Consider the following 27616-nt stretch of genomic DNA (forward strand, 5'->3'; position numbering starts at 1 on the left):
TTAAACCCTACATTTAATTCTCTTCTAATCCATCTCTTTCATCTTCATACATTTAACAATTCTTCCAAATAAAAAGTGCTCTAAAATATCTTAGGCACTGCAGATTTTTAAAATCCTAATTAGCAGCTGCTACAAGTTTTTTCAATTCTTGGAAGCAGTTGGGCTTTGCTATTGTAACCATCTATTTTGTTGCTTGCTGTACCCAGAAAAAATAGAGAAAACCCCAATACTGGGAATATGATATAAGAAACCATTTAGATTGTAGCTGTGGATATGGATCAACAGATATGTGTCTAAACCATTTTAGATTTAATGGTCAAATCAAAGAAAGGGTCAGGAAAAGGCAAAAGTAGCAGAATTTTATTCTTGTTCTTTTTGTGGGTTGTTGGCCACAAGCAATGATGAATTAAGTTCTAACCCTGAACTCCCCTGATGGGCCTGAAGTAATAATTTAAACCCTTTTGTTCCCTACTTGCTCTTCAAGGATTAAAAGAAGTGTTTGTGAGCAATAGAAGCAAGAATTATCTTTTCAGAGACCTTAGTCTTTCATTATCTGAATTTTAAAATCCTCTGAAACCTTTCTCTGGGGACGTTGTTGGGTTTCTGCTTCTCATTAAGGTAATGAAAATTCTTGAGCCTGTATTTAGAAATTAAAGAAGACTTCCATACTGGCCAGAGTGAAAAGGTGCTAAGATCCATTACTGGTGCTCATCCTGAATTTGTGGAAAGGACAGAGCATCTCTCGAACCACCTACACACAGCCTTTTATCAGAGCTTCAGTTTGAGGAGAGAGGCTTTTCCCTGCTGAGAGAGGTACTCAGGGATGAAAGAGCTCTTGACCCAAAGGCCGCCCTGCTTTCATCTCTGCTCAGCGAGAAGACTCGTGAAGTTAAAACTTCTCCTTCTATATAAATGATCACATCAATTTGGCCAGCGAGTGATCTCACAGAAGGCCAGAATGGGAAACACAGGAAGGGACTACAATGGGTGCGGTAGTGCAAGCTCCTGGTCCAGCAGGGTTATCCCAGGGCACAGGACCGTGTCCCGATGGCTCTGGAATATCCCCGGTGAGGGAAACTCCAAACAGGGCACAGGACTGTGTCCGGATGGTTCTGGAATATCCCCGGTGAAACTCCAAACAGGGCACAGGACCGTGTCCCAATGGCTCTGGAATATCCCCGGTGAGGGAAACTCCAAACAGGGCACAGGACCGTGTCCCGATGGCTCTGGAATATCCCCGGTGAGGGAAACTCCAAACAGGGCACAGGACCGTGTCCCGATGGCTCTGGAATATCCCCTCTGAGACTCCAAACCCTTCCTGGGCAACCTGTTCTTGTGCTTGGCCACCTGAGTGACGAGCGCTTTTCTAACGCTTGGAGTTTGCTGGTCGCTCTCTGTTTCACGGATTGAATCAAACATCAAAGAACATTATTTTTTAATAAAAAATTTATATATTCTCTATTTTGCAACGCTTAGAGCACACGGAGAGTCCTTGCCCCCCTCAGGGACACCGGACGGTCCCTGCTTCCCTGAGGGACACGGACAGTCCCGTCAGGGACACGGACAATCCCCGCTCCCCTCAGGGGACACGGCACGGTTCCCGATCCGCTCAGACGACACGGATCGGTCCGTGTTCCCGGTCCCCTCGGGAACACGGGCGATCCCGGCTCCGCCAAGGAACACGGGACGCCCGCCGTTCCCCTGAGGGGCGCGGGGCCCGCTGCCCTCAGGCCGTGCCGCCATGGCGGGCGCGTTGCTATGGCGCGGCCCCGCCCCGCCCCTCTCGCGCGTCCCAACATGGCGGCGGCGGGCGGGGGCCGGCGGGCGCTGCTCCCGCTCCCGGCGCCGCTCCCGGTGCCGCTGCCGTTCCCGGTGCTGCTCCTGGTGCTGCTGGCGGCCGCCGCCACGGCGCGCCTGTACCGGCCCGGGCACGACCCGCTGACCGTGCTGACGGCCAGCTCCGTGCGGCCGGCGCTGCTCAACTCCTCGGCCGCCTGGGTGGTGCAGTTCTACAGCTCGTCCTGCGGCCACTGCATCGCCTTCGCGCCCACCTGGCGAGCGCTGGCGGGGGACGTCAAAGGTGAGGCTCGGAGCGGGTCCCCGCGCACGGCCCCGCCGCCCGGCCGCTGTGCCGCTGTGCCGCGGCCCTTCGCGGCCTCCCGGGGCCGGTGCAGGGCCGCGGGTGCCCGAGGGGCGCTGGGCTGGGGGACCGCGGGGCCTCGGTCGCTGTGTCACCTGCGGGCCGTGCCACGTGTGCCCGGCGGCTGTGTGAGCCGTGTGCCTTGGCGTGGGAGCATCACCATCATCCCCTGGTCTGGGGTGAGCATCACCCTCATCCCCTGCTCTGGGGTGAGCATCACCCTCATCCCCTGCTTTGGGGTGAGCATCACTCTCATCCCCTGCTCTGGGGTGAGCATCACCCTCATCCCCTGCTCTGGAGTGTGAGCATCACCCTCATCCCCTGCTCTGGTGATGCTTTGGTGTGTGAGCATCACCCTCATCCATCATCCTCATCCATCACCCTCATCTCCTTCTCTGGAGTGTGAGCATCATCATCATCCCCTGCTCTGGTGGTGCCACACAGCCAAAGTAGCACATGGGACAGAGCAAGAGGTGGATGGTGGAAGCACACCTCCAAATTAAAGGTTTTGAAGGAATCCAGGCATAAAACATTACATTGCATGCACACAGCAGTGTGGTTTATATGTAAGTGGCCCTGTGAACACTGAACTCTTGAAGGCATGATGTTTATCTTCTAAGAGCAGCTTGTTTCAGAAGATAAGCAAAAAATACTGTGGTACTGGAGAGGCCGTGCACACACTTGATTTATATCTTGCAAATTCAATGTAATGTGGATGGACTCAAAGGGGGAAAAGAACCACCAGAAAGTAATATAAAAATCAAGCAAAGTAAGAATCAGGTTTTCAGATATATCAATTAGTGACTTTAAAAGTAATCGTGGCATCTGCAGCTTATCCCGAGGGACCTGCCTTGCTGTCTCTTAGCCTGCTCAGGTTTTTTGGCACGTGCTGAAGAGTTTTACTCTATTTGCAGATGTAAGGAAACAAGGAGGCCCCTGAGGTGTCAATGAAAGTTCAGTACTTCTGCTGGGGAGGAAACCTGAGATCAGATTTGTAGGAATATGCTTAATATAGCAGTGAAAAGGCTTTTAAACTGCTCTTAATTCACATTTCACCCAGGAGATGTTTCCAGGATGAATACAACAGTTTTAATGCACTCATGGTTTCACTTTGAGAGGAGCTGACGAGCTCTGGCTGTTCTGTGACACTCTGAAAAGCGTTAACAGCTCACGTGAAATGAAGGTGAATTATTAGGTGTACATTTAGATCTACGGAAATAGAAACCCACATTAAAATAGGTCCATCACACGCTGAGGAATTGTGATTGATGAGCGAAAGCTCAAAAGCAGAGAAACACACAGAACTGTCGTGGTTTCCAGAGCACTTCAAATGCTCCTTACTTGCATGGAAGGTTTGTTTATAAACCAGTAACTTTCTTCTGTTTAATTTGCATAAGTTTATGTAACATTTCCTCTCCTGCTTTAATCTGCTCGTGGCCAAAATAATATTAGATCTTCTCCTCTGAAGTAACAAGGAGGTCTTTGAGCACAGCAGTGGAGAGCATGAAGAGCCCAAACTGGCCAGAGCTTTGGTCAAAATAAAACAGGGATTTAGGTAGGATTACAGCAGTGTGATGCCTTTGTAACTTGCAAAGACTTCTTCAAATACATATTTTCTTTCTCACCTGCAGATGCTGTTATACACTTGTATCACTGCAATCAGTTAAAGGCCTCTCTCCTTTAATCCATTGAGTTTTTATGAAAACTTTCATTTAGAAAGTGGATTTTGAATGTTTGTGAACATTGGCACAAACAGCAAATGCTATTGGCTTTTGGTGTTGTCAGCCAAATGTTTCCATTTTCAGGTTGGATGAGTGGATTTTAGGAGACTGAGAACAGTCACACTTTTCACTGGTAGCTTCATCAAAGAAACCAAACCTAAAACATTTTGCCCACTTAATCTGTCTCAACATTTCTTTTTCAAAGATATTTACTCATCTGTTGGATATTAAGGTTTTACATTAGGGAACTCCTAAATCATTTGGGTTATGTTTGCTGATTTGGTGTCCAAACAAATTCCAGTTGAATTAGTGCAACAACTTTGTCCAAATAAAGGCCTGTGCTAATAGACCTAATTTTAATTTTGTTTCTCATTTGTTAAATCTTGGCAATACTACCATTGCAGACTTCACAGCAGAACATAATCTTCCTAAAATATAGGATCAGTGCTTGCTTTTGTGTAATTTATGTTTTTATTTTGATACTCCCTCTCAGAACAGGCTTTGAGCTCAATCAGTGCTGCTGCTTTCCTGATCACACATTTTGGCAGTGGCCAAAGTGGCCATTAGAGTTAATTATCCTTTTTCTGTCTAAAAGTTGATTAAGTCTATATCCACAGGCTGGAATTAAGTGTAGTAACAAACGCTTGGAAATCCCACATAGGACAACCTGTGAATTATACACAGAATCAATTCACTCCTCAGGATTTGGAGTAACTGTCCAGATTTAGCAGGTTTTGTTTCAAATCCAGCAATAATGACTTCCTGCTAGAAACTGTTCTTTGAACACATTTGGTGGGGAACTGCAATCACCTTGTTCAGGAAACAGCCAAATGTGAAAATAGACAGCTCTCAAGTAGCTGTGAGAGAGAGGTGCATGTGATGAGCCTTTTGCCTCCCTGACTGAAACTTCCTGATGGAAAACACCCAGGTTTATGGAAAGGAAGTGAATTCCTTGTAACTCACTGCTCAATCCTCTGGCATTTCTCACATGGGAGGTTTGACCCACCTGCAGGATTCCAGTTTGTCCAACACAGCCCTCATCCACTGCAGCTTGTTTAGCATAAACAGAGATTGTGTTGGTTAATGCATCCCTCATCTGCCTCTTTCCCATCGCTTGTGAGTCAGTATTCCAAAACCACTAATGCTAATTTAAAATTAATCAGCCTTTAAAAAAAAGCCAGCCCAGGCTGCAGTAACGCAGTAACTCTAGAGTGCTGGCTGTGCACTCCAGCAACTCTGGCATCCCTTGGAAAGGAAAAGCTCAATTTCCAGCAACAGGAATGCTAAGCAGCACATCCCAGCTGGTGCTCTTTAACCCGAGTGTTTAACTGGGGTGGGGCTGCTTTGTTGTGCGGGGTTATTTGCATTATGTTCAGAGAGCTCCCATTCATGGCGAGGAGGAGGATCCAGACAGGTGGAAAAAGGAGGAGGAGTGGTGGAAGTTGAATGAAGGAGATAACCAGAAGCCAAACTTTTCTGTTGTATTTTGCATTTTATTTGATGAAATGGGCTGTCGTGTCCTTTGTGCTGCTGTGAATGGGTGCCCATCTGCTCCAGCGTGTTTGAGGGCTCTCCTGGTGCCCGCTCAGCTCTTGGCATGTTCAGCACAAACCTCTCCATCAGCTGCCCTGGCCTCCTCCAAACACAAGTAAAGGTCAAGCTAAATTTCACAGACCAGAACTGTCCATCAGCTCTTGAACTTGATGAAGCTTTCATGCTCTTTGCTATAAAAGCAGGTTTAATTTTAATGCTTTTGAAAACTTATTGGTAATTGTGGGGGATCTTCAAATTCTGCCCACGGCTGGTTTGATTTAACTTTGCTTTATAAAGGAACTGTCTAAGGATTGTCTTGGAGTGGTTCTTCCTTAAAGTGATTGCTGCAGCAGAGCCTAGCTCAAAAAGATAAATTCCCAGCAAAAATAGAAGGAAAAAGCTGTTAGTTAAAAGCTTTTATTGAAGTTATTTAAGCATATTTGTGGAAATCCTTGACCTCTCGTGATTATTGCTATAAAGGAAAGTCAGAGTGATGCTTAAACTCAACTATTAAACACTCTACTTGAAACTCAGGTATTTTTTGGAGTATAACTAATATATCTCTGAGCAATGCTGTCAGAAAAATACAGCTTTCAGCAGACACTACATGAGCTGGGGCTGTGTGTAATTTTGAGGCCTCTCAGAAAACTGTAAGTTGGAAAAAAACCAGCTTGTTAAAAAAGCTCTAACACAAGGTACATCAAATTTATGGGTTTGTAATTGACAGCCATGTGGATGAGTAACTGTTGGATGAATTTTATTCAGTTATATGAATTCTGCAGGCTCTATTTTATGAGCACAGCTAATGGGAAAAGCTGAGGAATTCAATCCAATTCCTTGCAAGTGTTGGATTGGCCCTGATTTCATCTTCCTGGATTCACCACTGGATCTGCTGCATTGTGTGCTGAGATTCCTCTTGTTCAGGTGCATGGAAAACACTGCTGCAGCCAAGAAAAACAGGGAGGTTTTAGTTATTTTAAAAATCAGTAGATTGTATTACACTGGGGGATGGAAATGAATGGCAATGAGAATCGACCCAGGGCTGGATTTTTATGCCAGTGGAATCTCAGAGTCCTGTTGCTGGTTTCCATGGGAAGCAAGGTAATTCATCAGCTGGGATCTGTGGTCACTCCTGCTGAAAATTGAAAGATATCTTTGTTTGCAGACTGGGAATCTGCAATTAGAGTTGGAGTGCTGGACTGTGGGGAAGAAGGGAACTATGAGACGTGCAAAGAATATGGGATTCACTATTACCCAACTCTTAGGGTAAGTGCAGAACATCCTGCTTTAGGCAAATGATGCATGTTTTCTAGTAACTAAACTGTGTAACTCATTGTTCTGTAGCTGGAGTTTTGCTTTGCTGAGAAAACTGCAGAGTTGATAAAAGATTAATTGGAGGGGGTTTTGCTGAATGCAAGAGCTGATATAGCTGTTTTGAGCAGTAATTCAGTTCTGATATTGAAAGAAGATAAAATTCTGTAAAGTATGTTATTATATGTATATAACCCCTAGCTTCAATAGATTTATTAGATAATAACCATTTGTATAAATATTTTTCAAATTCAGAATTACAGGATAATGTTTTTCGTTTTGGTGTGTGAAAGTAAAGGGAACACATTGAAATTGCATCATGAAAACAGTGATTGCATGACCAATTAAAAAATTACTCTTGATATATCCTTTGCTATTTTTGTGATTAATTTTATAATATTTTTCATAATAGAATGCTTAAAGTGCCTTTTAAAGAGAATGCCGTGTTAGCCAAAAGTATCTGCCATTGTTCATTTTAAAGTATAAATGCAATTTTTACCTTCTCAGTCAGCTTGAATTAATCACATTATTAAGTATGAGCAAAATGTGGTGGATGGAGAGAATTGAATAAACTGTTTTGAGGACAGGAGAGGGAACAGGAAACATTTCAGTGCAGGATTTGTGATCTTTTATCCTGATAATAAAACAAATATTTTTATTTTCTTTTACTTTCAAAAGTTTTAAGTGTAAATTGTTATATCCTCTTTATTAAACACTGAATCTTTTCCATGTTATTTTTTTGTAGCAGAAGGCAGCCAAGCTCCCTTAGATCTCCTGTTTAACCACTGGAGGGAGTTGGGAAAATGTGAATAGTGTTCCAAGTACACACACAGTTGGTAGCACTGGTTTGGTGATCAGTTCATTTGTGTTTGGGTTAATGTTTGCAGTGCAGGATCAATACACACCATTGAATTATGCATTAAAGTAATTTTCCTCTAGCCCTCAGGTAGGTGAGAAGCAGCTTTTTGGAGCTCTCAGGCTAAGAGGGAAAACTGTCTCCTGAGCAGATAAATAAAAATATTTTGTAGTTAGAGCTGTGAAAGTAAAAAACTCTTGAAAGCCATTTTTGTCCTTAAACTGGGCTTTTTTGTCTGATACAGTGACTTTTCTCTTCTCCCACACAGTACTTCAAAGCATTTACAAAGCAGTTCACAACTGGAGAAAATTACCAAGGTAAGAACATTTTACTGTGAGAAATTCCCAGAGCAGTTTTCCTGTCAGCCAGGGCTGTGTCACACAACCAGCAAAATCCCCTTGCCTGTCAATTCCTTTGGACAGGGGTGGGGTGGACACTAAATAACTCTTTAAGACAGAATATTTCAAGTACTCTATGAAGTGCTAATCAGAATTTTAAGCAGGCAAAACATTTCTCCAAGAAACTTAGGAATCACGTTAATTTTTTTTTAATGTAGCTCATAATTTTCACAAATTGTTCATTTTTAACAATTAACAATGGCTTGTTAGTTTTTTAATCCCTTTTTTCCCCACCACACTCCTCATCAGCACGAGATCCAATTTGCTCAGTGCTGACTTTTGATCCCTCAGCCACTTTCCAGGCATCCTGAGGTGCACTGGGAGAGCCCCTATTCAGATGGTGACTCCCTGAAAATAGGCTTATCCCAGGGTTTGTCAGGATCACAGCTTGAGGTGGTTTGTCTGGGACAAAAGTAATGTTGTCCCTTTCCATGGATGAACATTTAAAAGGCCAAAGGTCAGAGGAGAGACCACCTGCACCATTAACCCTTCCTGCACAAGAGAACCTTAGTTTTACCTCTTGGGCATTTAAAGTATTTTCTGCTTTTTAATGTGTTTTTTTTTTAAAGCAAATAAAATATTCTCACACTTAAGTTAGTTCCTCCTCTTGTTCCATGGCTTTGTGGGCTCCCCATTTGGTAGGAATGATACATCTTGGCAGATTTTAATTTGTGGTTATTATCTTGCTGAAGTTGCCCACAGCAACTGCTGTGAAAATGTTCACATTGAGAATTAAGCATTGTTTGAAGAAAAAAATCAACAAGGCAGGCAGATGGATACATTTGAAAAAAATCTTGAGGTTTTGTTAATTTTAGGGTGGGGTGACAGCTTTTAAATATGATCTCGCAGCAACATTGAAATGAAATCCTACAACAAAATCCTTAGTTCCTTTTCTTCTGCCAAATAGTATGCTAAGTTTTAAGTCTGAATTTAAAGCAAAAAAATGACACAGAAAAGCATGCACAGCAAACCTTCATGTGAGTCATTTTTTCTCAGTTTTCTGAAGGGTTGTGTTTTTTTGGAACCTGTTCCCAGCAGGAGCAGATCGAGAGCTGCAAACACTTCGTCAGATGATGATTGACTTCCTCCAGAACCATTCCCAGGAGCTGAGACCTCCTGCTTGCCCACCACTGGATCCAGTGTTGTAAGTTCCTTATTTTCAACTGTAGCTGCTCTCTGTTTACTCAGTTAATTAAATAAACTGTAGAAAACTAAAAATATTTTAAAATATTTTTCTTTTAATACCAGTTCTGCTGGATTGTGAAGGGAAATCCCATGAGTAACAGTGGGTGTATTACATTCTGTGCTAAATTGCTTTTCTTTTCCAGTGATCTCCCATCTCTTTTTGACAAGAGCAGCCACCACTACACAGCCATTGTGTTTGAGAGCAACAGCTCCTACGTGGGCCGAGAGGTAACGTGGGACTTGCGAGGGACAGAGGGACTGTGAGTGGATGCCACCATAAACCAGCTGGATTTGAGCTTATTTAGCCAAGCAACAGCTCCCTGAATGCAGCACTAGAGCAGGTCACACGTGTTTGGAGGATCATAAAACGCAGGGATTTTACAGGGCTGTGGTGTTCACTCACGCAGAGGAACTTGCTTACAACAGAAAGTGATGTCGTATCTTATAGATCACAAAAAAAATATTGCCAGATTACATTATTGTTTTGTTGCTACTAGAGAACCATTTTTAGTACTCAGTCTTCTGGATAACTGTTTGTAATAATCTAAATTCTCCAGTTCCCTTTCTTCACATATAAATTTTGGGAAATTAAGACGGTAGCATAAAATTATTTATCCAGTTCTGAAACACAGAGGAAGTTGAAGTCTTTAGGTTTTGCTTTCCAATAAAATATTTGATTGGGCATCATTTCCCCACCCAGTGAGCCTGTTGTTAGCTCAGACAAATATTACTTTTCTCTTCCTGCTAAGATGTAGGATAAGTGAAAAAAAAAAATACATAATTATCCAAGCATAATCTGTGTGGAAGTATCCAGTGTCTGCAAAATGTTTCTAATTAGATTTGATGCTGAGGTGGCCCAGTGTCGTGAGTGGAGGAGATTGTGCTGCCAAATGTGGGGATCACTTTGGAATCAGGATTTGTTTTCTGGGAACTGCTGTGGTGATGCAGGTGGGCATTACTGAAGAAATGTGAAGGTTATAAATTCCTCAGCTTTTTATCTTATTGTTTATTATCCGCAGTTAGAGGGGAAGAGAGAGTAATTTGATTAACACAAAGTGGAGTCTACTTTCAGGATAAAAAATGTTTGTTAGTGTTATGTAGTATTTGAGCTTTATAGAATAGTTTAGTGGAACAGAAAATAGCATTGTTTTCAAGTTTACAGCACAAGACAAAATGGACAAACCTTCCCATACAGTTGAAGAAAAGGAGGCCATATGTTATCACCGATGGAAGGAAGGATGAAAAGAGTAGACTAGACCAAGAAAAAATAAAATAAAGAAAAAGGAAGATAGAAGTAATAATTTCTAAAGAAGAGTAAATCTCTCTAAGTGAAGTTGTTCGTGTGCACAGAGCAGCCATAGCTGCACTTCCTGCAAACAGCTTAATGATGCCCTTAAAGGATGATGCACTTCACCTGTTTATGTGTCTTGTCCTGCAAGATTGGCTATTCCTTGAACAATGTATAATTCATGGCATCCTCTCGTTACCCAGGTTATCTTAGACTTGGTCCAGTATGAAAACATCGTGGTGAGGAGAGCGTTGAATTTTGATAAACCTTTCCTGGAGAAACTGGGGGTCACCTCAGTCCCCTCATGCTACCTGATACAGCCCAATGGCAGCCATGGATTAATTAACAAGTAAGTAATTATCTGTCAGAGGCTTATGGGGAGGTTCACTTAACTTATAAAAATGTCAGGATTTGATGTCCTGACACCTCATCAATACATTCTACTGCCTGAACTTGTGTGTTCCCTATATTATCAATGAAAGACCTAATACTGCTTTTACTTAATCACTGTTGCCTATTTCTAGCTCCAGTTTATTACTCTGATACTTCTGGAAGGAAGAAAACTTTAGAATATAAGTGGAAAAAATATATGAAGCATCAAAGTTCTTAAAAAAAACATTTCTTGTGTAAGATGAACTGACATTTGGATAATTAGTATTTGTTCTTATTTTGAACAGAATTTCACACCTCTAATCCGAATGATTTGTTATTCATAAATTGAACGTTATTTCTTTTCACTTTTTATCTAGACAGGCCATGCTGCACTAGGACTGTAAAACATAAACCAAAGTGAATAGCTTATTTTATAAATACAGTTATTTGCTTTGCACATTCACTTAGTCTGAGATTAAAAGTGATCTGTCTTTGTCCATGTGCAGTTTGAAGCCTCTACGGTCTTTCTTTTCTTCATATTTGAAGTCACTGCCAGGTGTAAGGAAAAAACTCCTTTTGCCACTGCAGCTGCCTGCTCCAGAAAACAAAGAGGAGAGCACAGAAATCAAGGTGTGGAAAGAGTTTGATAAGTAAGTGATGCCCTTGATTTTTATAAATTTGGTTATTAAGAATTACCTGCAGCTTTTTCCTGCCGCGTGGGAAGCTGTGCCGTAATTTATTATAAAATCCTAGTGCAGTTCCATATTTTACTTCATTTCACTCCATTCAGTTCAGTTGTGAGCAGTTTTTCAAACAATTCACAGGTGAAATTACTGAGGTATTTTGGTTGTAGCAGCAAATGTCTGCACTGCTCTGGAAAGAATGTTTTTACCAGAAGTGTTGTGAAATATTCAATTGCCTTGAAAATACCAAGGACTTAACACCCACTACCTGAAAGAAGTGATCAGCGTCCCTGAAAAAATACATGGTAAAATACCAAGCTGTAACATTTCTGTAGGAAATTCTCTGTGTGTGCAATAGTGCAACAGTGCCCACTGAAAAGGGCTTGTCAAATGCAAGTATAATAGCAAATAATAAAGTCACTGTAAAAGATGTTTATCACCCCAAATCCTCTGAGGTTTATCTTCACCCTCTTTCCCTCTTTGAGAGAAGGATGCAAAGCCTTTGCAGAGAGATAATCCCTCAGCATCTTTAGATGGAAAAGATGTGGGACTGAGTGCTTTAATATAATACTTATTTTCCTTTCATGGACACTATTAGTGTCATCTTCTTTCAGTGACTATTATAAAATACTTTATATGGAACATTCAGTTAGCAAAACAACTTAGTTAAATTGAGCTGCTTTCCAGAAAGGCAAAATCTTGTTGACATGAATCTCCACTCCAAGTATCTTCTAAATAGGATCCTTTTGGAGAGCCTCCTGCATTCATGTGGATGTCTCTTTATTTAAGAAACTTGAAGCAGAATTTTGCTGGTTTTTATAACTTAAGTGAGTACATAATTAATTAAGGAGATAAATTCAGAATAAGTCTGTGGCTTAAATTAAATTATAGTTGTAGTATATGTGATTATAGATGATTCTGTCTTTTAATATGTTCTTTCCTGCATGTTATTTAGGAGGTGGGAGCAGCCAGTTTTTTCAATGATTGTTTTTTAATTCTGTTTTTTAGCAACAATAGTGCTGCTGAATTCTAAAAAGAAGCATGAACTCTGTGAACTTCTGTTTGTTCAGTTCCATTGCTCTGTCTCACACTGCCTGAAAAGCATTGAAAGCTGGGGCTGTGTGCCTGATGCATTTGTACTTTGCAAAGCAAGTTTAATTATGAAGATATTTGGTTGTGAGAAGGAACTTGGAAAATGTTTTATTTGGTTTATATGGTTTACTTGTACCTGTCAGAACTCTTGTCTTGAGAGCTGCTGTGTTTTAACTGGGAGGTAAAGGACCTGCAGCAAAAGTGCTGCACTGGGGAGAGGATTTTTAATTGAGTCCTTTCCAGCACTGACATTTTCAGTCTTGTTTGCACCCCTGCCCTGTGCAGAATCCCTGTTGTTCAGAGCATATCCTGTTTCTGTTTGTGGCCAGCCCAGCAGAGAAGCTGTAATTTCCTTACACCAGGGCTGTAATTTCATCACAAGGTAAAGCTGGCTGGGAGGCAAAAATTCAGTCAAATATATTAAAAAAAAACTTTTCTCATGTGTGGTTGTGCCTCAGTTGTCCAAACTCAGGCTGGGCAGGGCTGTGGGGTCACCAGTGCTGGAGGAGGGGGTTTTAATGTCACCTCCTCTCATCAATTTTACCTCTGAGTGGTGAGGAAAGGGGTGGCAGGAGGCTGCCACAGCAGCCCAGGATTGATTGTGTTCCAGGTCCAGGCTCTACATGGCTGACCTTGAGTCAGGATTGCATTTCCTGCTCCGGGTGGAGCTGGCCACGCACAAGGCACTCGAGGGAGCTGAGCTAAAAACCTTCAAGGACTTTGTCACCATCTCTGCCAAGGTAGGCACTTCTGGGCTTTGATTATTTGTGAAGATGAAGTGACTCCACCAGAAAATTTATCGTGGGACATAAGTCTCTCAAAATGGCTTGCACGGTGTTTGAGTGTGTGCATCCTCAGTAGCTTAAAAAAGAGTTTGGTGGGTTTATTTAAAGGCTGTTCTTGAGGTATTGTTTGCTGTTCTGACATACTTACAGGGTTAAAATGCAATTTAATTTCACCTTAGGGGGCTCAAAATTAAATAAAGCTTAAGTAGTCTGCAACATATTGAACAAACACTGTAAATATAGTCCATTTATCAGATTTTCAGGATAAGTAGCTATTGTTACTCAGTGGGATTAAAACAACCTTTGTTTTTCATTCTTGACTTTTGGATTTCATTAATGCATACTTGGCAAATGCTGTTCTATTTAGAGACGTTAGTAGCTTCTGTCTGAATTTTGAATATAATTGAGGTACTGATTTTGATTAAATAGGTATTCAAAAATAACTGAGCTATTGAATGTAATTGAGTATTTAAAATTTAAAAATGCTTATGTGTTACATTTGCATGAGAAGAAAATACATGTAATGTGATATGACTTGAAAAAATTAAAATAATTTTGCTTTATAATGCCAGCTTCCTGAAATGACCAATATATCTTTATTTTTACTGACGGTGTTGAATTAATAACTCTTAAGGGAATAATAAGGCCTATATGAAACATTTCCAAATATCTGGGTTTATCTGAAAATCAGACAGTTCCTTAGCCAGCCAGCTCCCCCCTGCAGCCATCAGAGGTCAGAAATCTCCAGCTGGCCTCATTTCTTTAAGAAAGTGTGGTGGTAATCTTTCCATCATATTATCCCTAAAGCATCCTCTGTCCTTCCCTATGCTTCCTGGCCAGCTGATGTCATTTGATTCCCTGGCTGTTGATGATAAATGGGGAATATTCTCTTTTCGGTGCCTGCTCATCTCCACCTCCCCTGTCCTATCCTTTATTTGCTTTTTTTTTTTTTTTTTTTTTGTCATGTAACACTTTCCTCATTTCTCTCATTGATATTTTCAGTTGTTTCTGTTAGAAAATTTATTTTGTATTTTTCTCCTGTTTATAGTGATGGTCAATCCAAAGGCCAAAGGCACAGAGATCTCTGATTCCTGTTTGGGGAATTTTCATGACTGAAATCCTGCTCCCTCTGGAAGGGTCCTAAAGAATGGCAGATACTTGACTTAATTCTGTAATAATTCTAACCCTTATTAAACAAAATAGCATTTCTGCTGTAAAATAATGGCCTTACCACTGATTTGCAGTTCCTCACACTCATCTGCCAGGCTGTGGCTCCTGTGAGTTCTGAGTTAAGGAAGTCCCTGATTCCAGATCACTTTGGAAATCACTGTTGCACATGAAAGGAAGGTCTTCTTCTGGATAATAACTCCTAAACTTACAGAAATCTGATTAAAAGCAATTAATTTTTGTGACTGATCTTCCAAAAATGAGAAGGATTTCAGCCTCTCTGTTTCACTGAGGTGTTTTGAGTAACATTCTGAACTGAATTATCTTAATGTGAAATCCTAGATAATGTCAAGTTGTTCTGTAGCATCCCTGCCTGCTTACTTTTTAACATTTTGCACAAAAAAACTCGTTGGATTTTGTAAGCAAAAGCTGGTGTCAGCTGGCTTTTTACCGAAAGCAGAACAATTTGCTCCTCAGAAAAACAAAATTAAGCATTTTACAGATGGCAAAAACGTTTGTATAAAACCAAAAGAGTCATGTTGCTAATGAAATCTGTGCTTGCAAATGTTTTCTTCTTTTTTTTTTTTTATTTTTCTCAGCTTTTTCCTGGCCGTCAGCCTGTGGTGAAGTTGTTAGAGACCTTGCAGGAGTGGCTGGTGAGCCTTCCATTAGACAAAATCCCTTATGATGCTATCCTGGATCTGGTCAACAACAAAATGCGGGTAAGCTGTTCCCAGTTCCAGCATAAAACAGGGCATTAGGAAAGGATAAGATTCTGTATCAGTCTAAGACATCACTTACTGCTGCTCCCCCAGTCATAATGGAGTTATAAGAAGGTTAACATGAAAATAAAGTGAAATCATTAGCAGGAAAAAACAACCCACATCCACATAAAGAAATTGAAATGAGAGAATTGAAACATGCAATCCTGGCTGGGTTTTATAATGAGCCAGCAATACTTGTTCCCTAATGTCATCCCCAGGGATGCAAGATTCCCAGAGGATATTTCTGATTTGCTGTGCCTGCTGTCAGCAGGATTCTCTTGAAGGTCAGGGTTTAAGTGATGGGAAATTAACCCAGTGAAATGTGCATTATTCCTGAAGAATTTCCCCAAACTACTCTCTGATTTCCCTGCTGGAATCCCATCCCACTTCAGCAAAGCCCTGTCATAGGGTTGTCTTTGCTCAGAACTTCACAATTTCTTCCCTATTTCTGTCTGAAATTTGAAAGCCTCCTGTGTGTTCTAAAAAGAGGAGAGAAAAGTCTCAGAAAGTAAAATCTTGCACTGCATTTCAGGTGCAATGAATTAGGAGTGTGATTGTTCCAAGAAGAAATAATAGGGAATTTTACAGCCAGTTAAGGCTTTACACTGTAAATCATGTAAACCTTATGGAGTAATAGGGAAATTTGGATGTGCCCAGAGAAACTGGAGCTCTGGCAGTGTACAGGAATATTTTTGTGTGTTGTGTTCTTAAAATCTTCACATGTTAAACTACTTTGTGTGCTCTGTCAGACTGATTTTAGTAGGTTTGATGTCAATGACTAAACAATTTGTATCTTGTCCGAAAGGGATGAATTTCATGATGATGCTTCAGAGTATCTGAGACATGAGGATTTTTGTTTGCCTGAAGCATGAACTGATTAACAAGTGCAGAAAGTCATTTATTTTTCTTTACCCTGGATCATCTCAATTGCATTTTATAAGAAGGTTAACATGAGTTAACCTTCACATTGTGTGGGATCAGCAGTGCTGCCACAGTCAGTGATACATTTAGGCCCAACAGCAGCACATACCTTAAATACATCTGGTTTTTTGCAGATTTCTGGGATATTTCTCCCCAGGAAAGTCCAGTGGGTTGGCTGCCAGGGCAGCAGACCAGAGCTGAGGGGCTACAGCTGCTCCCTCTGGAAGCTGTTCCATACCCTCACCGTTCAGGCTGCACTGAGACCAAAAGCTTTGCTAAACACAGGTGAGCAGCAAATATTTTTGTTGGTGTGTAAATCCTCAAGGAATCAGTTTGTGGAGGAGAGCGGCTGCAAGGCTGCACCAGCAGGGGTCAGAGCTTGGCTGCAGCAGGAAGGTTTGGAAATGTGCTAAATAAAGTGTGTGGCCCTAAAGCTGCGAGTAATAAAGCAGAAAAAGGAAAAGAAAAAGAGAATTTCAAACAAAGAATTTTTGAGCTCCCTGAAAAGGGATGAAAATGGTTCAGGTTACCTGAGGTTGCACTGGGAATGAAATTTGAGGAAAATTAGATTTTACCATACAACTCAGTAGCTATAAAAGATGTACAGCCATTAGCTGATCCTTCTGTAATGTTATTTCTTAAATACTGAATGTTATGACTTTTTGGTTTATTTTTTTTTTCAGCTGAATGTACCTGTCATTAATCCCTGCAGTGATTTACAACTTTGCCAGCACTCTGTAAAATTGCTCATTTTTAGATTTGCAGCATCTTGTGAAGCTGAGTGTTAGTATTCTGGTGATGATTCCTGTTTAAGAAACATGCTGGTTATAAAATCTATTCTCCTCACCCAATGAAAATAGAATCACTAATGCTAAAATTTGGCTTTTATTCTTGCCAGGACAGTGCTTTGTTTGGTTACACTTCTATTTAGTTTTCATTTAAAACCTTTGAAATGTCTTTTCCAAGGAATATGGGAATTCTACGTGGACATCATAAAACTCCAAAATTTTCCATTTACCAGTTGTTCATTGTATGTTTAAAAGGATTTTATTATTTCACATTACATCCATTTCACATTACATCCATACATTTGTCAAGTATTTGCAGCCAGAGTGAAAATCCTTCAAATCTGAATAATTCTCCTGCAGAACAGGTATTTTTTGATAGCAAATCATTCTGTTGTTGGCTTTTGTTTCTGTTTTGTTTGTTGTTCACGGAGGAGTAGATTGAATTTCTTCCATTTAGTGCATTCACTGCCCAGTGAGTTTGAGGGGTTTGTGCTGGATGATTTTGAGCTGTTCAGCAGGATCCTGCAGAATTTAAAATTCCCCTTTTAGTCCTAAAGTCTTCTGATTAAATCTTAAAAAAAAAAAAAAAATTTAATATTTAACTACACAAAATTGCCCCTCAAATTATGTGTTTCAGGCATGAGCCTGAAGTTAAAAATACATTGTAGAACCTGAGAACTCTTTGGCACAGTTAACCCTGGCTGTAAATCGGGCCAGATATGTGATGATCACTTCTTATGGTGAAAGAATTGGGTCAGTCTGAGACTGTGGGATTATGTCTTGGGAGGTTTTCCTCTCCTTATTGCTTGTTTAAATCCCATCTACTAAAAAGCATGATGTACTCCCTAATCCTTCCCACCACAGGTAGGGTTTTATGGTTCTTGTCCACTTTAAAGATTAGGGTTACCCTGAATTGCAGTAGTTTGGGAGGAAAGAGAAAAGGAGGATTACACAATGATACATGGCAGATGTTAATAGAAGATTCATCTCGGGACTGATAAGAGAAAAACAAACAAAATGAGCCATTTTGCAATTGTTTTCTTTCTGAAGCAGATGTATTTTTCTTGATCGTCCCCTCTGCTCGAGGGCCTGGCACTCTGGGTGAACTCCCTGTGGCTTTCTTGATAAAATGATTTTATTGGGTTTTATTGATACATTTTCATGCTGAATGGGGAAATATGAACCTGCAGTGGGAGTAGCAGGAGGGATCCAGGGGAACTCAGGACAGAACTGCTCACAGCCAAGGATGTGTAAAATCATTGTAGAAATCATTTCCTGAGCACACTTCATGACAAGAAATGTGGGTTTAGGTAACAGGATGTGTTGGTGTGAATAAGACAGGCTTGTGGATTTTATAATAAATTATCTGGCATTTTTAACATTTATTGCTGTATGTGACAGATTTCCTCACAAAATTAATTTTCAAGGGTGTACCATTGCGCAGGAGAACAGATGAAATTAAATTTGTGTATGAGTCTCTTGTTTCTCCACAAAGAGATAATTTGCTGGTTGTGTTTGTTACTGTTGTTTTTCCTAAATACATATTTCAGTATAAATGGTAAAACTGTTCTTACTGAAATTCGTTTTAACTTCCAAAATAATTTCCCAGCCTTTCTTTTAATGCAGTAATTTAATCTGCTTTAATCTCATAGCTTTTATTTATACATGTCTGTTCAATCACAGATATTGAATGGCCGAGGAGAAATTCTTTTGGGCTTTAAAGACTTAGTTTTGCTGCTGTGTTTAAGAAAATCCTGTTGATCTAAATAGAGGTGTTGATGACAATCTTTATATATTTCCTATATCAGATGAGTGCTCTGATAGTTTGAGCAGGTTTTGTTGATATTTTTTCCCAAGAAAACAAAGCAATAGTAAATTACTGGTGATGTTCAGCAGCAGGAGCCTGTAATTTGATCAATCTGCACCATAAAATGTGTGTAATTTGACAAGTGTGTGCTTGTGGTAACACACAGGACATTTTTAAATACATTTTGACATAATTTACTGGGTCAATTAAGCATGAATCGGAAATTCTGCGCGACAGAGATGAAACCATTAGGATTTCAACAAATTCTATTAGTTTTTCAAGGCACTTGGAGATGTAAGGAGCTACCTGCTGACACAAGAAAGGCCACAAAGTTCTCAACCTGTGCAGGCCTCATTTTGCTGCTGAATTCATAATTCTTTTCCATTATCTTTTTGTGGATGTTATAAAAAGAATCACGTGGTTGTGTTTATTTTAGGAGGAATTCCTGGTTTATTCTCCAAAGTGTTGCTCAGCAGTTGCTCTGTGCATTCAGAGCCAAAAAAGCCATGGAATTAATAACTCTAATGAGATTGTGGTGCTCTCTAATTCCTCAGAATTGTGGAGTAACAAACAACCCTCACAGGCACTCTGTGCAGGACTCTCCAGAGGGGGTTTGACTTGATTTTTCAGTGGCAAAATCCCCATAACTTCAGTGCCTGGGCATGAATATAGAGGTGAATGCATAATATAAACATTCATTTAGTTATTGGGCAAGAGCTTGGAGAAAGTCCCTAATTCCACAGGAGCTCTGGCATACAGAAAGTGTGTATTTTGCATATTAACAATTTCACAATGTTGTCTGATAAAAATAATGTCTGGTTTTCATTAACTAAGTTTGGTCTTCCCCTCAAATTTTAAGATACTCTGAAAGGAGAAATTTTGCTGTAGACTTTGAGACTTTTGCTTTAGACTTGACTTCTATTTGACTGTGGTGTTCAGGGTAGCTTTGAGCACAGCTGTACAGACTGAATAAGTTGTGTGTGTTGGTGCAGACAGCCATTCTAAATTGCAAAAGTGATTAATTTCAGATCAGGTGTCAATTCTGTGGAACAAGAATGGAGCAACTTTTCATTTCCTTCTCCCCCTTTCAAATTCCTGCTGTTGGAGCTGTGTCTGTCCCTTGTCCTGCAGGTCTTGAGGACAACCCCCAAATTGTGCTGCAGGTCATGAGGAGATACATCCAGCAGTTCTTTGGGTGCAGGGCTTGTGCTCAGCACTTTGAGGAGATGGCCAAAGAATCCATGGATTCTGTGAAAAGCTTGGACCAGGCTGTCCTGTGGCTCTGGGAGAAGCACAACGTGGTGAACAACAGGCTGGCAGGTAGGGGAGAAAAACTCCTGAGCCAGAGCTTTGGAGAGTGAAAAACATCATTTTCAGAGCTGGCTTCTTCTGAGATGTCACCTGTTGCTGGGCGAGGCTCTTTCTGGAGTACAAATCAAAGGAGCAATTCAGCTGCTTAGCAGTGGATAAAAAATAATTACATTTCTTTCTGTAGCAGTTTAGGGTTAAAACCTGCCTTTGTTTCGTTTTGGAAAATGATGGCAATTGAACAAGAGGCTTCCTCAGGATAAAAGAACCTCAACTCTTGGCAGATCAGCATCTGAATAAAATAAAATTACTGTATAAATGAAATCTGTGCCCCCTCCAGCTCCCTGTGTTTTCAGCTGAAAGTGCTGTTAAAATACTGGTTGTGTTTAATCCATTCTGTTATGGAGGTATCAAGTAACTAAAGCACTAAAGAAAATTGGTTTCTCTTTGCACTAAATCCCTGTCTGCTGTTATGGATCTGGGTAATGCAGCATTAGTTACAATTTCAATATGCTGCATTGTGTTCATATTATGCTCCTGCTGCATTCCCAAGATTTATGAAGAATTAAATACTGTTGTGAGTACAAACAGTTTGCCTCCTTTCTCTGAGGAGAAAAAAAAAAAGTAAATAATAAGAGATTAAATAAAAACATCCTCTAATTTTGGTTCCTATAACAGGCAACTCCTGTGGACTTGGAGTTGCCAAGTGGTGGAGCAATGCACTTATTTAGAACATTAAGGTATTGGAAAACTCACATGGATATTGATTTAGGTGATGCAGCAGCCAGCTAAAACAGCCTTTTAGTAAGAAGTATAAACACACTGGAATAAATAATAATGTTAAATTATGCTTTTTCAGTTTGCTAAAATTTCTCTGTGGGACAGTGATATATTTTCATCCTTAAAAGCTGCATCTGTATTTGTGGTGCTGTGTGAAAAATTGTGTTTGGTCAATGAAAACACCTTGGGGTGGGGGTCAGGAGGTGCCTGGATATGGTTCTGCCCTATTAAATTATTCCCTGTTCCTTTGAAATGCACAGGATTTACAGCATTTCCCTCTTTGGCAGGAAAACACAAAGTACAGGGAGTTTTCTGTTTGCAACCTTGCTGTAACACATTTTGTTTCTGCATTTTTTATTGAAACAAATTGATTGCTGGATGATCTTTAGGATAAAAAAGCCAATTTGCTCTTTTGCTCGTAAATATCAAGGACACAAATACTTTTAAATGTCTTTTGAATCCCTATTTTATGCAAAATCATGGGGAAGTTTCCTGCTTTTAAAAAGAATAAAAATAATAAAATGAGAATAAAATGCAAAATTATTGTTTTTAAATATTTTAAGTGCTAGTGTAGTAATCAGGTTAATAAATTAAGGGTTTTACCAGGTGAAGCTTTTTTTTTTCTAAAAATTATGTGCATTTACATTTTAAAATATTGTTTTTAGAGCAAAGTGTGAGACCAGCTGCAGCATTCAGCTCAGAAACATGGCCAGAGCTGTGAGCATCTGAAATGTTAAAATTAGATCTAATTCAATACAGTGTTACATATTTAAAGGCTCGCTTTTTAGCTGAAAAATACATCTTAAACATGAGCATGGCTTTTAAAATACTGCAAATGTTTGTTCTGGTAGTGATGCAGAGCTGTGGAAAAGCAGGCTTGGGATGGAATGGTTCACAACACAGAAACATGAAAATATCCGGGTGTCTGCCCTTGGAGCTGCTCTTGCAAACCAGGCAGAAAACAGGGATTAAGGAGTGAAAAGAGCAGTTTGTTTTGCACCATAATTCAGGTTAACCCTGCAGGGCCCAGACTGTTGTGTGCTCCTGCCTTCTAAAAGCAGCAATTGCAGGATTTGGGGCTGGGATTGAAATGCTGCAGCTTTTACTGTGAGAAAAGGGAAATAATTATGAGTTAGTGTTTGTATTTTGAAATGTTCAGAGTCAGAATTGGTGAGAAAAGTTCCAAATTTGTGATTGTCTTTGTTTAATTCAATTATTGTGCTGTGGCTTTTTATGCCAACCTCACTGAAAGTGCAGAACACTCCCTGGGCAGTGTCTGATGGTACAGCTTTCCCACTTCATTCCTCCTGACTTTTTTCCATTTCTATTTTTTCTCCCCCCAATTAGGTGATCTGACTGAAGATCCAAAATTCCCCAAAGTTCAGTGGCCAACTCCAGACACTTGTCCTGCGTGTCATGAAGAAATCAAAGGGCTGCACAGCTGGAATGAAGCTCAAGTCCTGCAATTCCTGAAGTCCCACTACAGCAGTGAAAACATTCTCTACAAATACACCGAGAGCCAGACTGACCCCGCTGACAACGAGCAGGGAGGCACGAGGGAGGGGAAAGACAAAAACCTGCTGAAGAACTCGGGGGGAAATGGGGAAAAGAAGCTCCAGGAGAAGGAGAACCCAGGAGATCCAAGCTCCAGGGTGTTCCAGAAGCCGATGGGAAATCCTGGACCTGTCCAAGGTAGCGGCAAAAGCTCAGCTGCATCCGTGAGCCTCAAAGGGACCAGGCAGGCTGTGTCCTTCCTAGGGATTGGATTTTCCAACCTAGACATGAGTCTGTGTGTCATCCTCTATGTGGCATCATCCTTGTTTTTAATGATCATGTACTTTTTTTTCCGGGTGAGGTCCAAGCGCTGGAAAGTGAAGGCTCACCGTTCCTCGGTGTAGGAGTTCTCGCTGTACGTGGCTGTTGGCTCCCAGACACAGCTTTAATATTTATGATCAGGGATTTTATATGCAGTATTCCTTGGGTCAGGCCCCTTTCTTCCCAAGGCGTTCAGCTGAACAGGTGGAGCTGGCCTTGAGATCCCCAGGCTTTGCCCAAGGCCACGTCAATGTCCTCGCACGGGAGCGTTGCATTTGGCAGTTAAGATTTTTCCATGACTTCCCACCAACATCCTTTACTCATTTCCAGAGTAAACATTGCATTATGCAATCTGCTGTGCCTGCTGGAGAAGGAAATTGGATATTGTTTTGTGTATTTTCAAATCAGGTGTTATTTTTTTTTTTTTAGTTCATCCAGAGCTGCTTTCACCTCCCCGAGTGCTGAATGGTACCTTGGCTGCTTCACTGGGAGAAGCAGGAATTCTGATGTTTCTTTTCAGGAAACATGAGTTCTCTTCTGATTAAATCAATTCTAAACCTCTGTGACTTTCTGAAATATTATTTACGTATTTAAAGTAGGAAGCATTTCATGTTCAAATCATTCATCCGTTCTCTGGTGCATTCCAGACAAGGATCTGTGTGTGTCATCACTAGGATGAGAGTTTTGGGCACAACTAGCAGCCTGATTCTGAATGCTAAGTAATTATGGTGTTGTCCAGGTGGAAACCAATTCTGATGAACTCTAGGAAAGGAAAACAATGTTTTTAGTGAAGGACAGCAAGATTTATGTTATTGTGGCAGAACAGATTGGAAAATCTACAAATACTGAGATTCTTCTGTTGAATTTCTCCATCACAAGAGAGCAATTAACACTTCCCTTGGTATTTCCAACCTGAGCTCTCCCATTCTGGGATGTCCAGTTCCCTCTGCAGCTCAGTGTGGGGTCCTTGGAGCAGCAGTGAGAAGAAATCACAAAAACATTACAAAATCATCCTTGGGAGTAGGAGTTGCTGTGATCCTGGCTGGGGGGGTATAATTCACGTCCTGGATAGTGAAGTTTATAATCCTATCCAATGTAATTGAGCATGTTCTAGTTATCCATTACCTAATCTTTAGTTAATCCTAATAGGTTTTGGCTTCAATGTTTTCTCGTGGCAGTGAGTTCTCCAGATTAATTATGTTATATAAAAAGGCTTTTCCTTTCAATTCTACATTTGCAACTTTTAATTTAATTGAAGGTTTGTTGGCTCCTCTGTTACATGAGAAGGAATAAGGAGTCCCTGGCCAATTCCCTGGATTTATTCCATTGGTGTGTCCTCCTCTAATTTCCCTCAGAAGCCCCAGCACAGAAAGTTTGAAGCCTGGCAACAAAAAAGCACAGAGACTCCACAGGGTGATTTTTTCATAATCAAATATTGGCTGTTCACAAAATTGAGTCTTTCTGACGGGTCTCTGCAGCATCCAGTTGGAATGACAGAACTGAGGTGCAAAGATTCACTGTCCCCTGTAGCTGAGGTTCATCACAGTAACACCCACAGAGAGGAACAACTTTCTGGGGCTGCTGTGAACGTGTCAGAGGAAGAAATCTCAGTTCCCATGACCCTGTCAGTCCAACATTCCTGCAGAGGGGCTGGGTCTGTGCCCGTAGAGGCCCCTCAGAATTCCAGAGTTCTGGCAGAAGGAACCATCCTGGGTCTTTCCTCTTTAGGAATTTATGACTCCCATCCTTGGAGCAGCTGGGCTTGGATTTCAAACACCCTGCAAGCACAAGGGTGATGGTGAGCTCAGGGGAAGGGGGTCCAGGCTCATCAGGGCAGGGTTTGGGCTGGAATCCTGTGAGAGATCCCAGGGCCAGGCTCATTCAGAGGAAAACCCGGAGATTCCACACTGACTTTTGAAAATCAGGTAACTTTGGGGTGTTCTCAGCCCTCCAGCAAGGACACTTTGCTTTAAAAGGAAATCCAAACACCAGGAAAAACTAACCCAGCTCAGCAATGTTGAGCTAATTCATTCCTGCTCTCAGTATTGCACATTCTCAAGTTGAAATTCAGTCATTAGTTGTTTAGAATTCTAACAAGTACATAGACCTGGTTTCATAAGCTTTGACTCATTCTGCTCATTTTCATCTGCACATGAAAGCAAAAGGCCTTGGAGGTTTGTAGGGATGATTTTGCCATTAAAAAGCAGCAAATGTGGGTTTGGAATAAAGTTTAACTTCCACATTGCTGCAACCCCGCTGCAAACAACAAAATGAATCAATACTCAAACTTCAGTGGCTTTTTTTGTCTCTTTATGAAAGTATGAAATTAATGAAATTAAGATGTTGCTTGTCCATATTGGTGCTCCAGCTTTTGCCAGTGAGCCAGCCAAGGCTTTCACTTCAATGTCCTCATCTGGGAAGGTTTTCTTGACTTTGAATTCACTTGAGCAAATCTTGGTTTGCTTGGGTTTATTTTTGGCTTTCTAATGACAAATTATACCATTTTATGTCTCTGTAACAATACAGTCTGTGCTGGGACGTGGGGGATGCTGCCAGGAAAGTCTCTGATTTAAAAATTGTCTCCAAGCCCCACGTCCTGAACCTTGGAGGGTTTGTTTGTGTGGTGTGTTCCTGCAATGCCACTTCCCTGTGGGAATCCTGCTGTGCTGGGGGCAGTCACTCAGCCCTTTGTAATTCATGGAGCTTTCTTTGCTCTTGGGATGTTTTCAAATAGGAAATATTAAAATAAAAGGAATAGAATGTGTCAGGAGAGACAAAGGCTGCAAGTGCTAAAGAAACCCAATGAAGTTATTTGTGAGAACTCCTAATTTTCTGTATCCAGCATTGCATCCATCCTGCTGTTCCTGCACAGAGCTGGATGGGAACAAAAGTCCCAGGTGTGGTGTTGCACATGAGGTGTTGAAAATAGTGACAATACCATTTCAGTAATTTAAATGTTCTATTTATTTGAAGTCAATAACTTGACATTTCCAAGTCTGTTCTGTTTGGATTGGGTTTTTACTGTCTCATTCCTCTCTTGGAAGGAAAAGTGACTGTTTTGTACTAAACTGTAAATTAATGTGCTTGTTTAAATAAACTGCAAACGTTTGGGCAAAGTGGATGCGTTTTGGCTCTTTACCTGTGTTTGCAAATTGTTTTGAGCTGAGCTTTATTGCCAGGACAGCTCATGAACATGTCCACGATAAACCAGATCCATCATCCTGTGGAGGTGTATTTTTAAACCCAGACTTCTCAGGAGCTGCTGAGGAATCTGAAGGAGGGAAGAGAAAATAAACCAGGAATAAAGAAAGGTTTGAGTGGGTTGGTTTTTATTGATGGTTGTTTTTTATAAATGGCAGAAGCTCAAGTGAGGAAGGCCATGGGCAGGGCTGGTGCCTGCTGCCCCCTGAGCAGGAGGGCACAGGAGGGTGTGCAGGGAGATCAACACAGGGACTTCTGTGGGGTCTGGGTGTCACAGCGTGAGACACCACGGGGTGACAGGTGCCACTGCTGGTCCCGAGTGGGACACAGCCCCTGCCCCCTGTCCCGAGTGGGACACAGCCCCTGCTCCCTGTCCCGAGTGGGACACAGCCCCTGTCCTCTGTCCCCAGTGGGACACAGCCCCTGCCCCCTGTCCCGAGTGGGACACAGCCCCTGCCCCCTGTCCCCAGTGGGACACAGCCCCTGCTCTCTGTCCCGAGTGGGACACAGCCCCTGCTCTCTGTCCCCAGTGGGACACAGCCCCTGCCCTCTGTCCCCAGTGGGACACAGCCCCTGCCCTCTGTCCCCAGTGGGACACAGCCCCTGCCCTCTGTCCCCAGTGGGACACAGCCCCTGCCCTCTGTCCCGAGTGGGACACAGCCCCTGCCCTCTGTCCCCAGTGGGACACAGCCCCTGCTCCCTGTCCCAAGTGGACACAGCCCCTGCCCTCTGTCCCCAGTGGGACACAGCCCCTGTCCTCTGTCCCGAGTGGGACACAGCCCCTGCTCTCTGTCCCGAGTGGGACACAGCCCCTGCTCCCTGTCCCAAGTGGACACAGCCCCTGCCCTCTGTCCCCAGTGGGACACAGCCCCTGTCCTCTGTCCCGAGTGGGACACAGCCCCTGCTCTCTGTCCCCAGTGGGACACAGCCCCTGTCCTCTGTCCCGAGTGGGACACAGCCCCTGCCCTCTGTCCCGAGTGGGACACAGCCCCTGCTCTCTGTCCTGCCCGCCACAGCTGCCCCACCCCTGCCCCGTGCCCGGGGAAACCGGCACCACCACACCCGGGTTTGCTCAAAGCGCTTCCTTAGAGGCTCAGACTAAAAATCCACTTTAAAACCGAGCTTAGAAGGGACCGTGTGGGTCATCAGATGTTCCTGGCCCTGGGGACGAGCTGGTGGCACCCGGTGTCACTGCAGCACGGTACCGGTCACACTCGGGCAGGACCTGGAGCCCGACTCCCGCCTGGCGTTCCTGGGTGCTTTATTTGGGGACTCCATCCTGGTCCCCAAAGGGAATCCCTGCATTTCCCAGCCTCGCGGGCTGCAGCCTGTCCCCGGCCAGACGAACCATCCCAGGGGACAGCCCCGACCCGGCCCGCGGCCCCGCAGGACCCGGGGAGGGGAGGGTGGGCTGGGCTGGGTGCCTCGGGGCCCGGGGCTCGCCGGGGGCTCCGCGGCCGCCCCCAGGAGCGGGCGAAAGTCCCGGTGCTGCCGTGGGCAGGAGCATATGTGAGTTTGGAGGCTCCCGCCCTTAAGCTGCTTTTATTAATTTGTAATCCCCTGCGAGCAGGAGGTAAAGGGATTCGGGGGATTAACGGGCTCACAGTAACAACCACAATTATCAGCTCCGGCTGCCCGCGGCAAGCGGTGCACACACGCACGGGGCTCTCCCCGGGCAAACGCGGCCCCCGCGGCCGTGGC

The 27616-nt window shown here is 42.3% G+C and overlaps 1 protein-coding gene across 4 annotated transcripts; it reads left to right on the plus strand.

Annotated features, from left to right (window-relative positions):
- The first annotated feature begins 1785 nt into the window (after positions 1-1785).
- Positions 1786-25830, plus strand: QSOX2 (quiescin sulfhydryl oxidase 2). Of its 4 annotated transcripts, none has more exons than XM_085556269.1 (12): positions 1786-2080; positions 6560-6660; positions 7830-7878; positions 8995-9104; positions 9283-9372; positions 10636-10781; positions 11311-11454; positions 13190-13319; positions 15131-15253; positions 16351-16501; positions 19943-20131; positions 22247-25830. In XM_085556269.1, the coding sequence occupies exons 1-12, from the start codon at positions 1798-1800 to the stop codon at positions 22795-22797; spliced, it is 2067 nt and encodes a 688-aa protein (XP_085412395.1). In that variant the 5' UTR covers positions 1786-1797; the 3' UTR covers positions 22798-25830. The 4 variants fall into 4 exon arrangements, with proteins under 4 accessions (XP_085412395.1, XP_085412396.1, XP_077644082.2 ...); XM_085556270.1 differs by having other exon boundaries at positions 8995-9103; positions 9288-9372; XM_077787956.2 differs by having other exon boundaries at positions 8998-9104.
- The last annotated feature ends 1786 nt before the right edge of the window (positions 25831-27616 follow it).

This window comes from Lonchura striata, chromosome 17 (assembly GCF_050655825.1).
Source record: "Lonchura striata isolate lonStrDom1 chromosome 17, ASM5065582v1, whole genome shotgun sequence".
In the NCBI taxonomy this organism is placed as follows: domain Eukaryota; kingdom Metazoa; phylum Chordata; class Aves; order Passeriformes; family Estrildidae; genus Lonchura; species Lonchura striata.

Excerpts from the sequence above, each read along its gene's own strand:
- QSOX2 (XM_085556269.1), top strand. The coding sequence starts at position 1,798 with ATGGCGGCGGCGGGCGGGGGCCGGCGGGCGCTGCTCCCGCTCCCGGCG. Across the intron at positions 7,879-8,994 it reads AACTGGAGAAAATTACCAAG|CAGGAGCAGATCGAGAGCTG; the intron begins GTAAGAACATTT and ends ACCTGTTCCCAG. Across the intron at positions 20,132-22,246 it reads GGTGAACAACAGGCTGGCAG|GTGATCTGACTGAAGATCCA; the intron begins GTAGGGGAGAAA and ends CCCCCCAATTAG.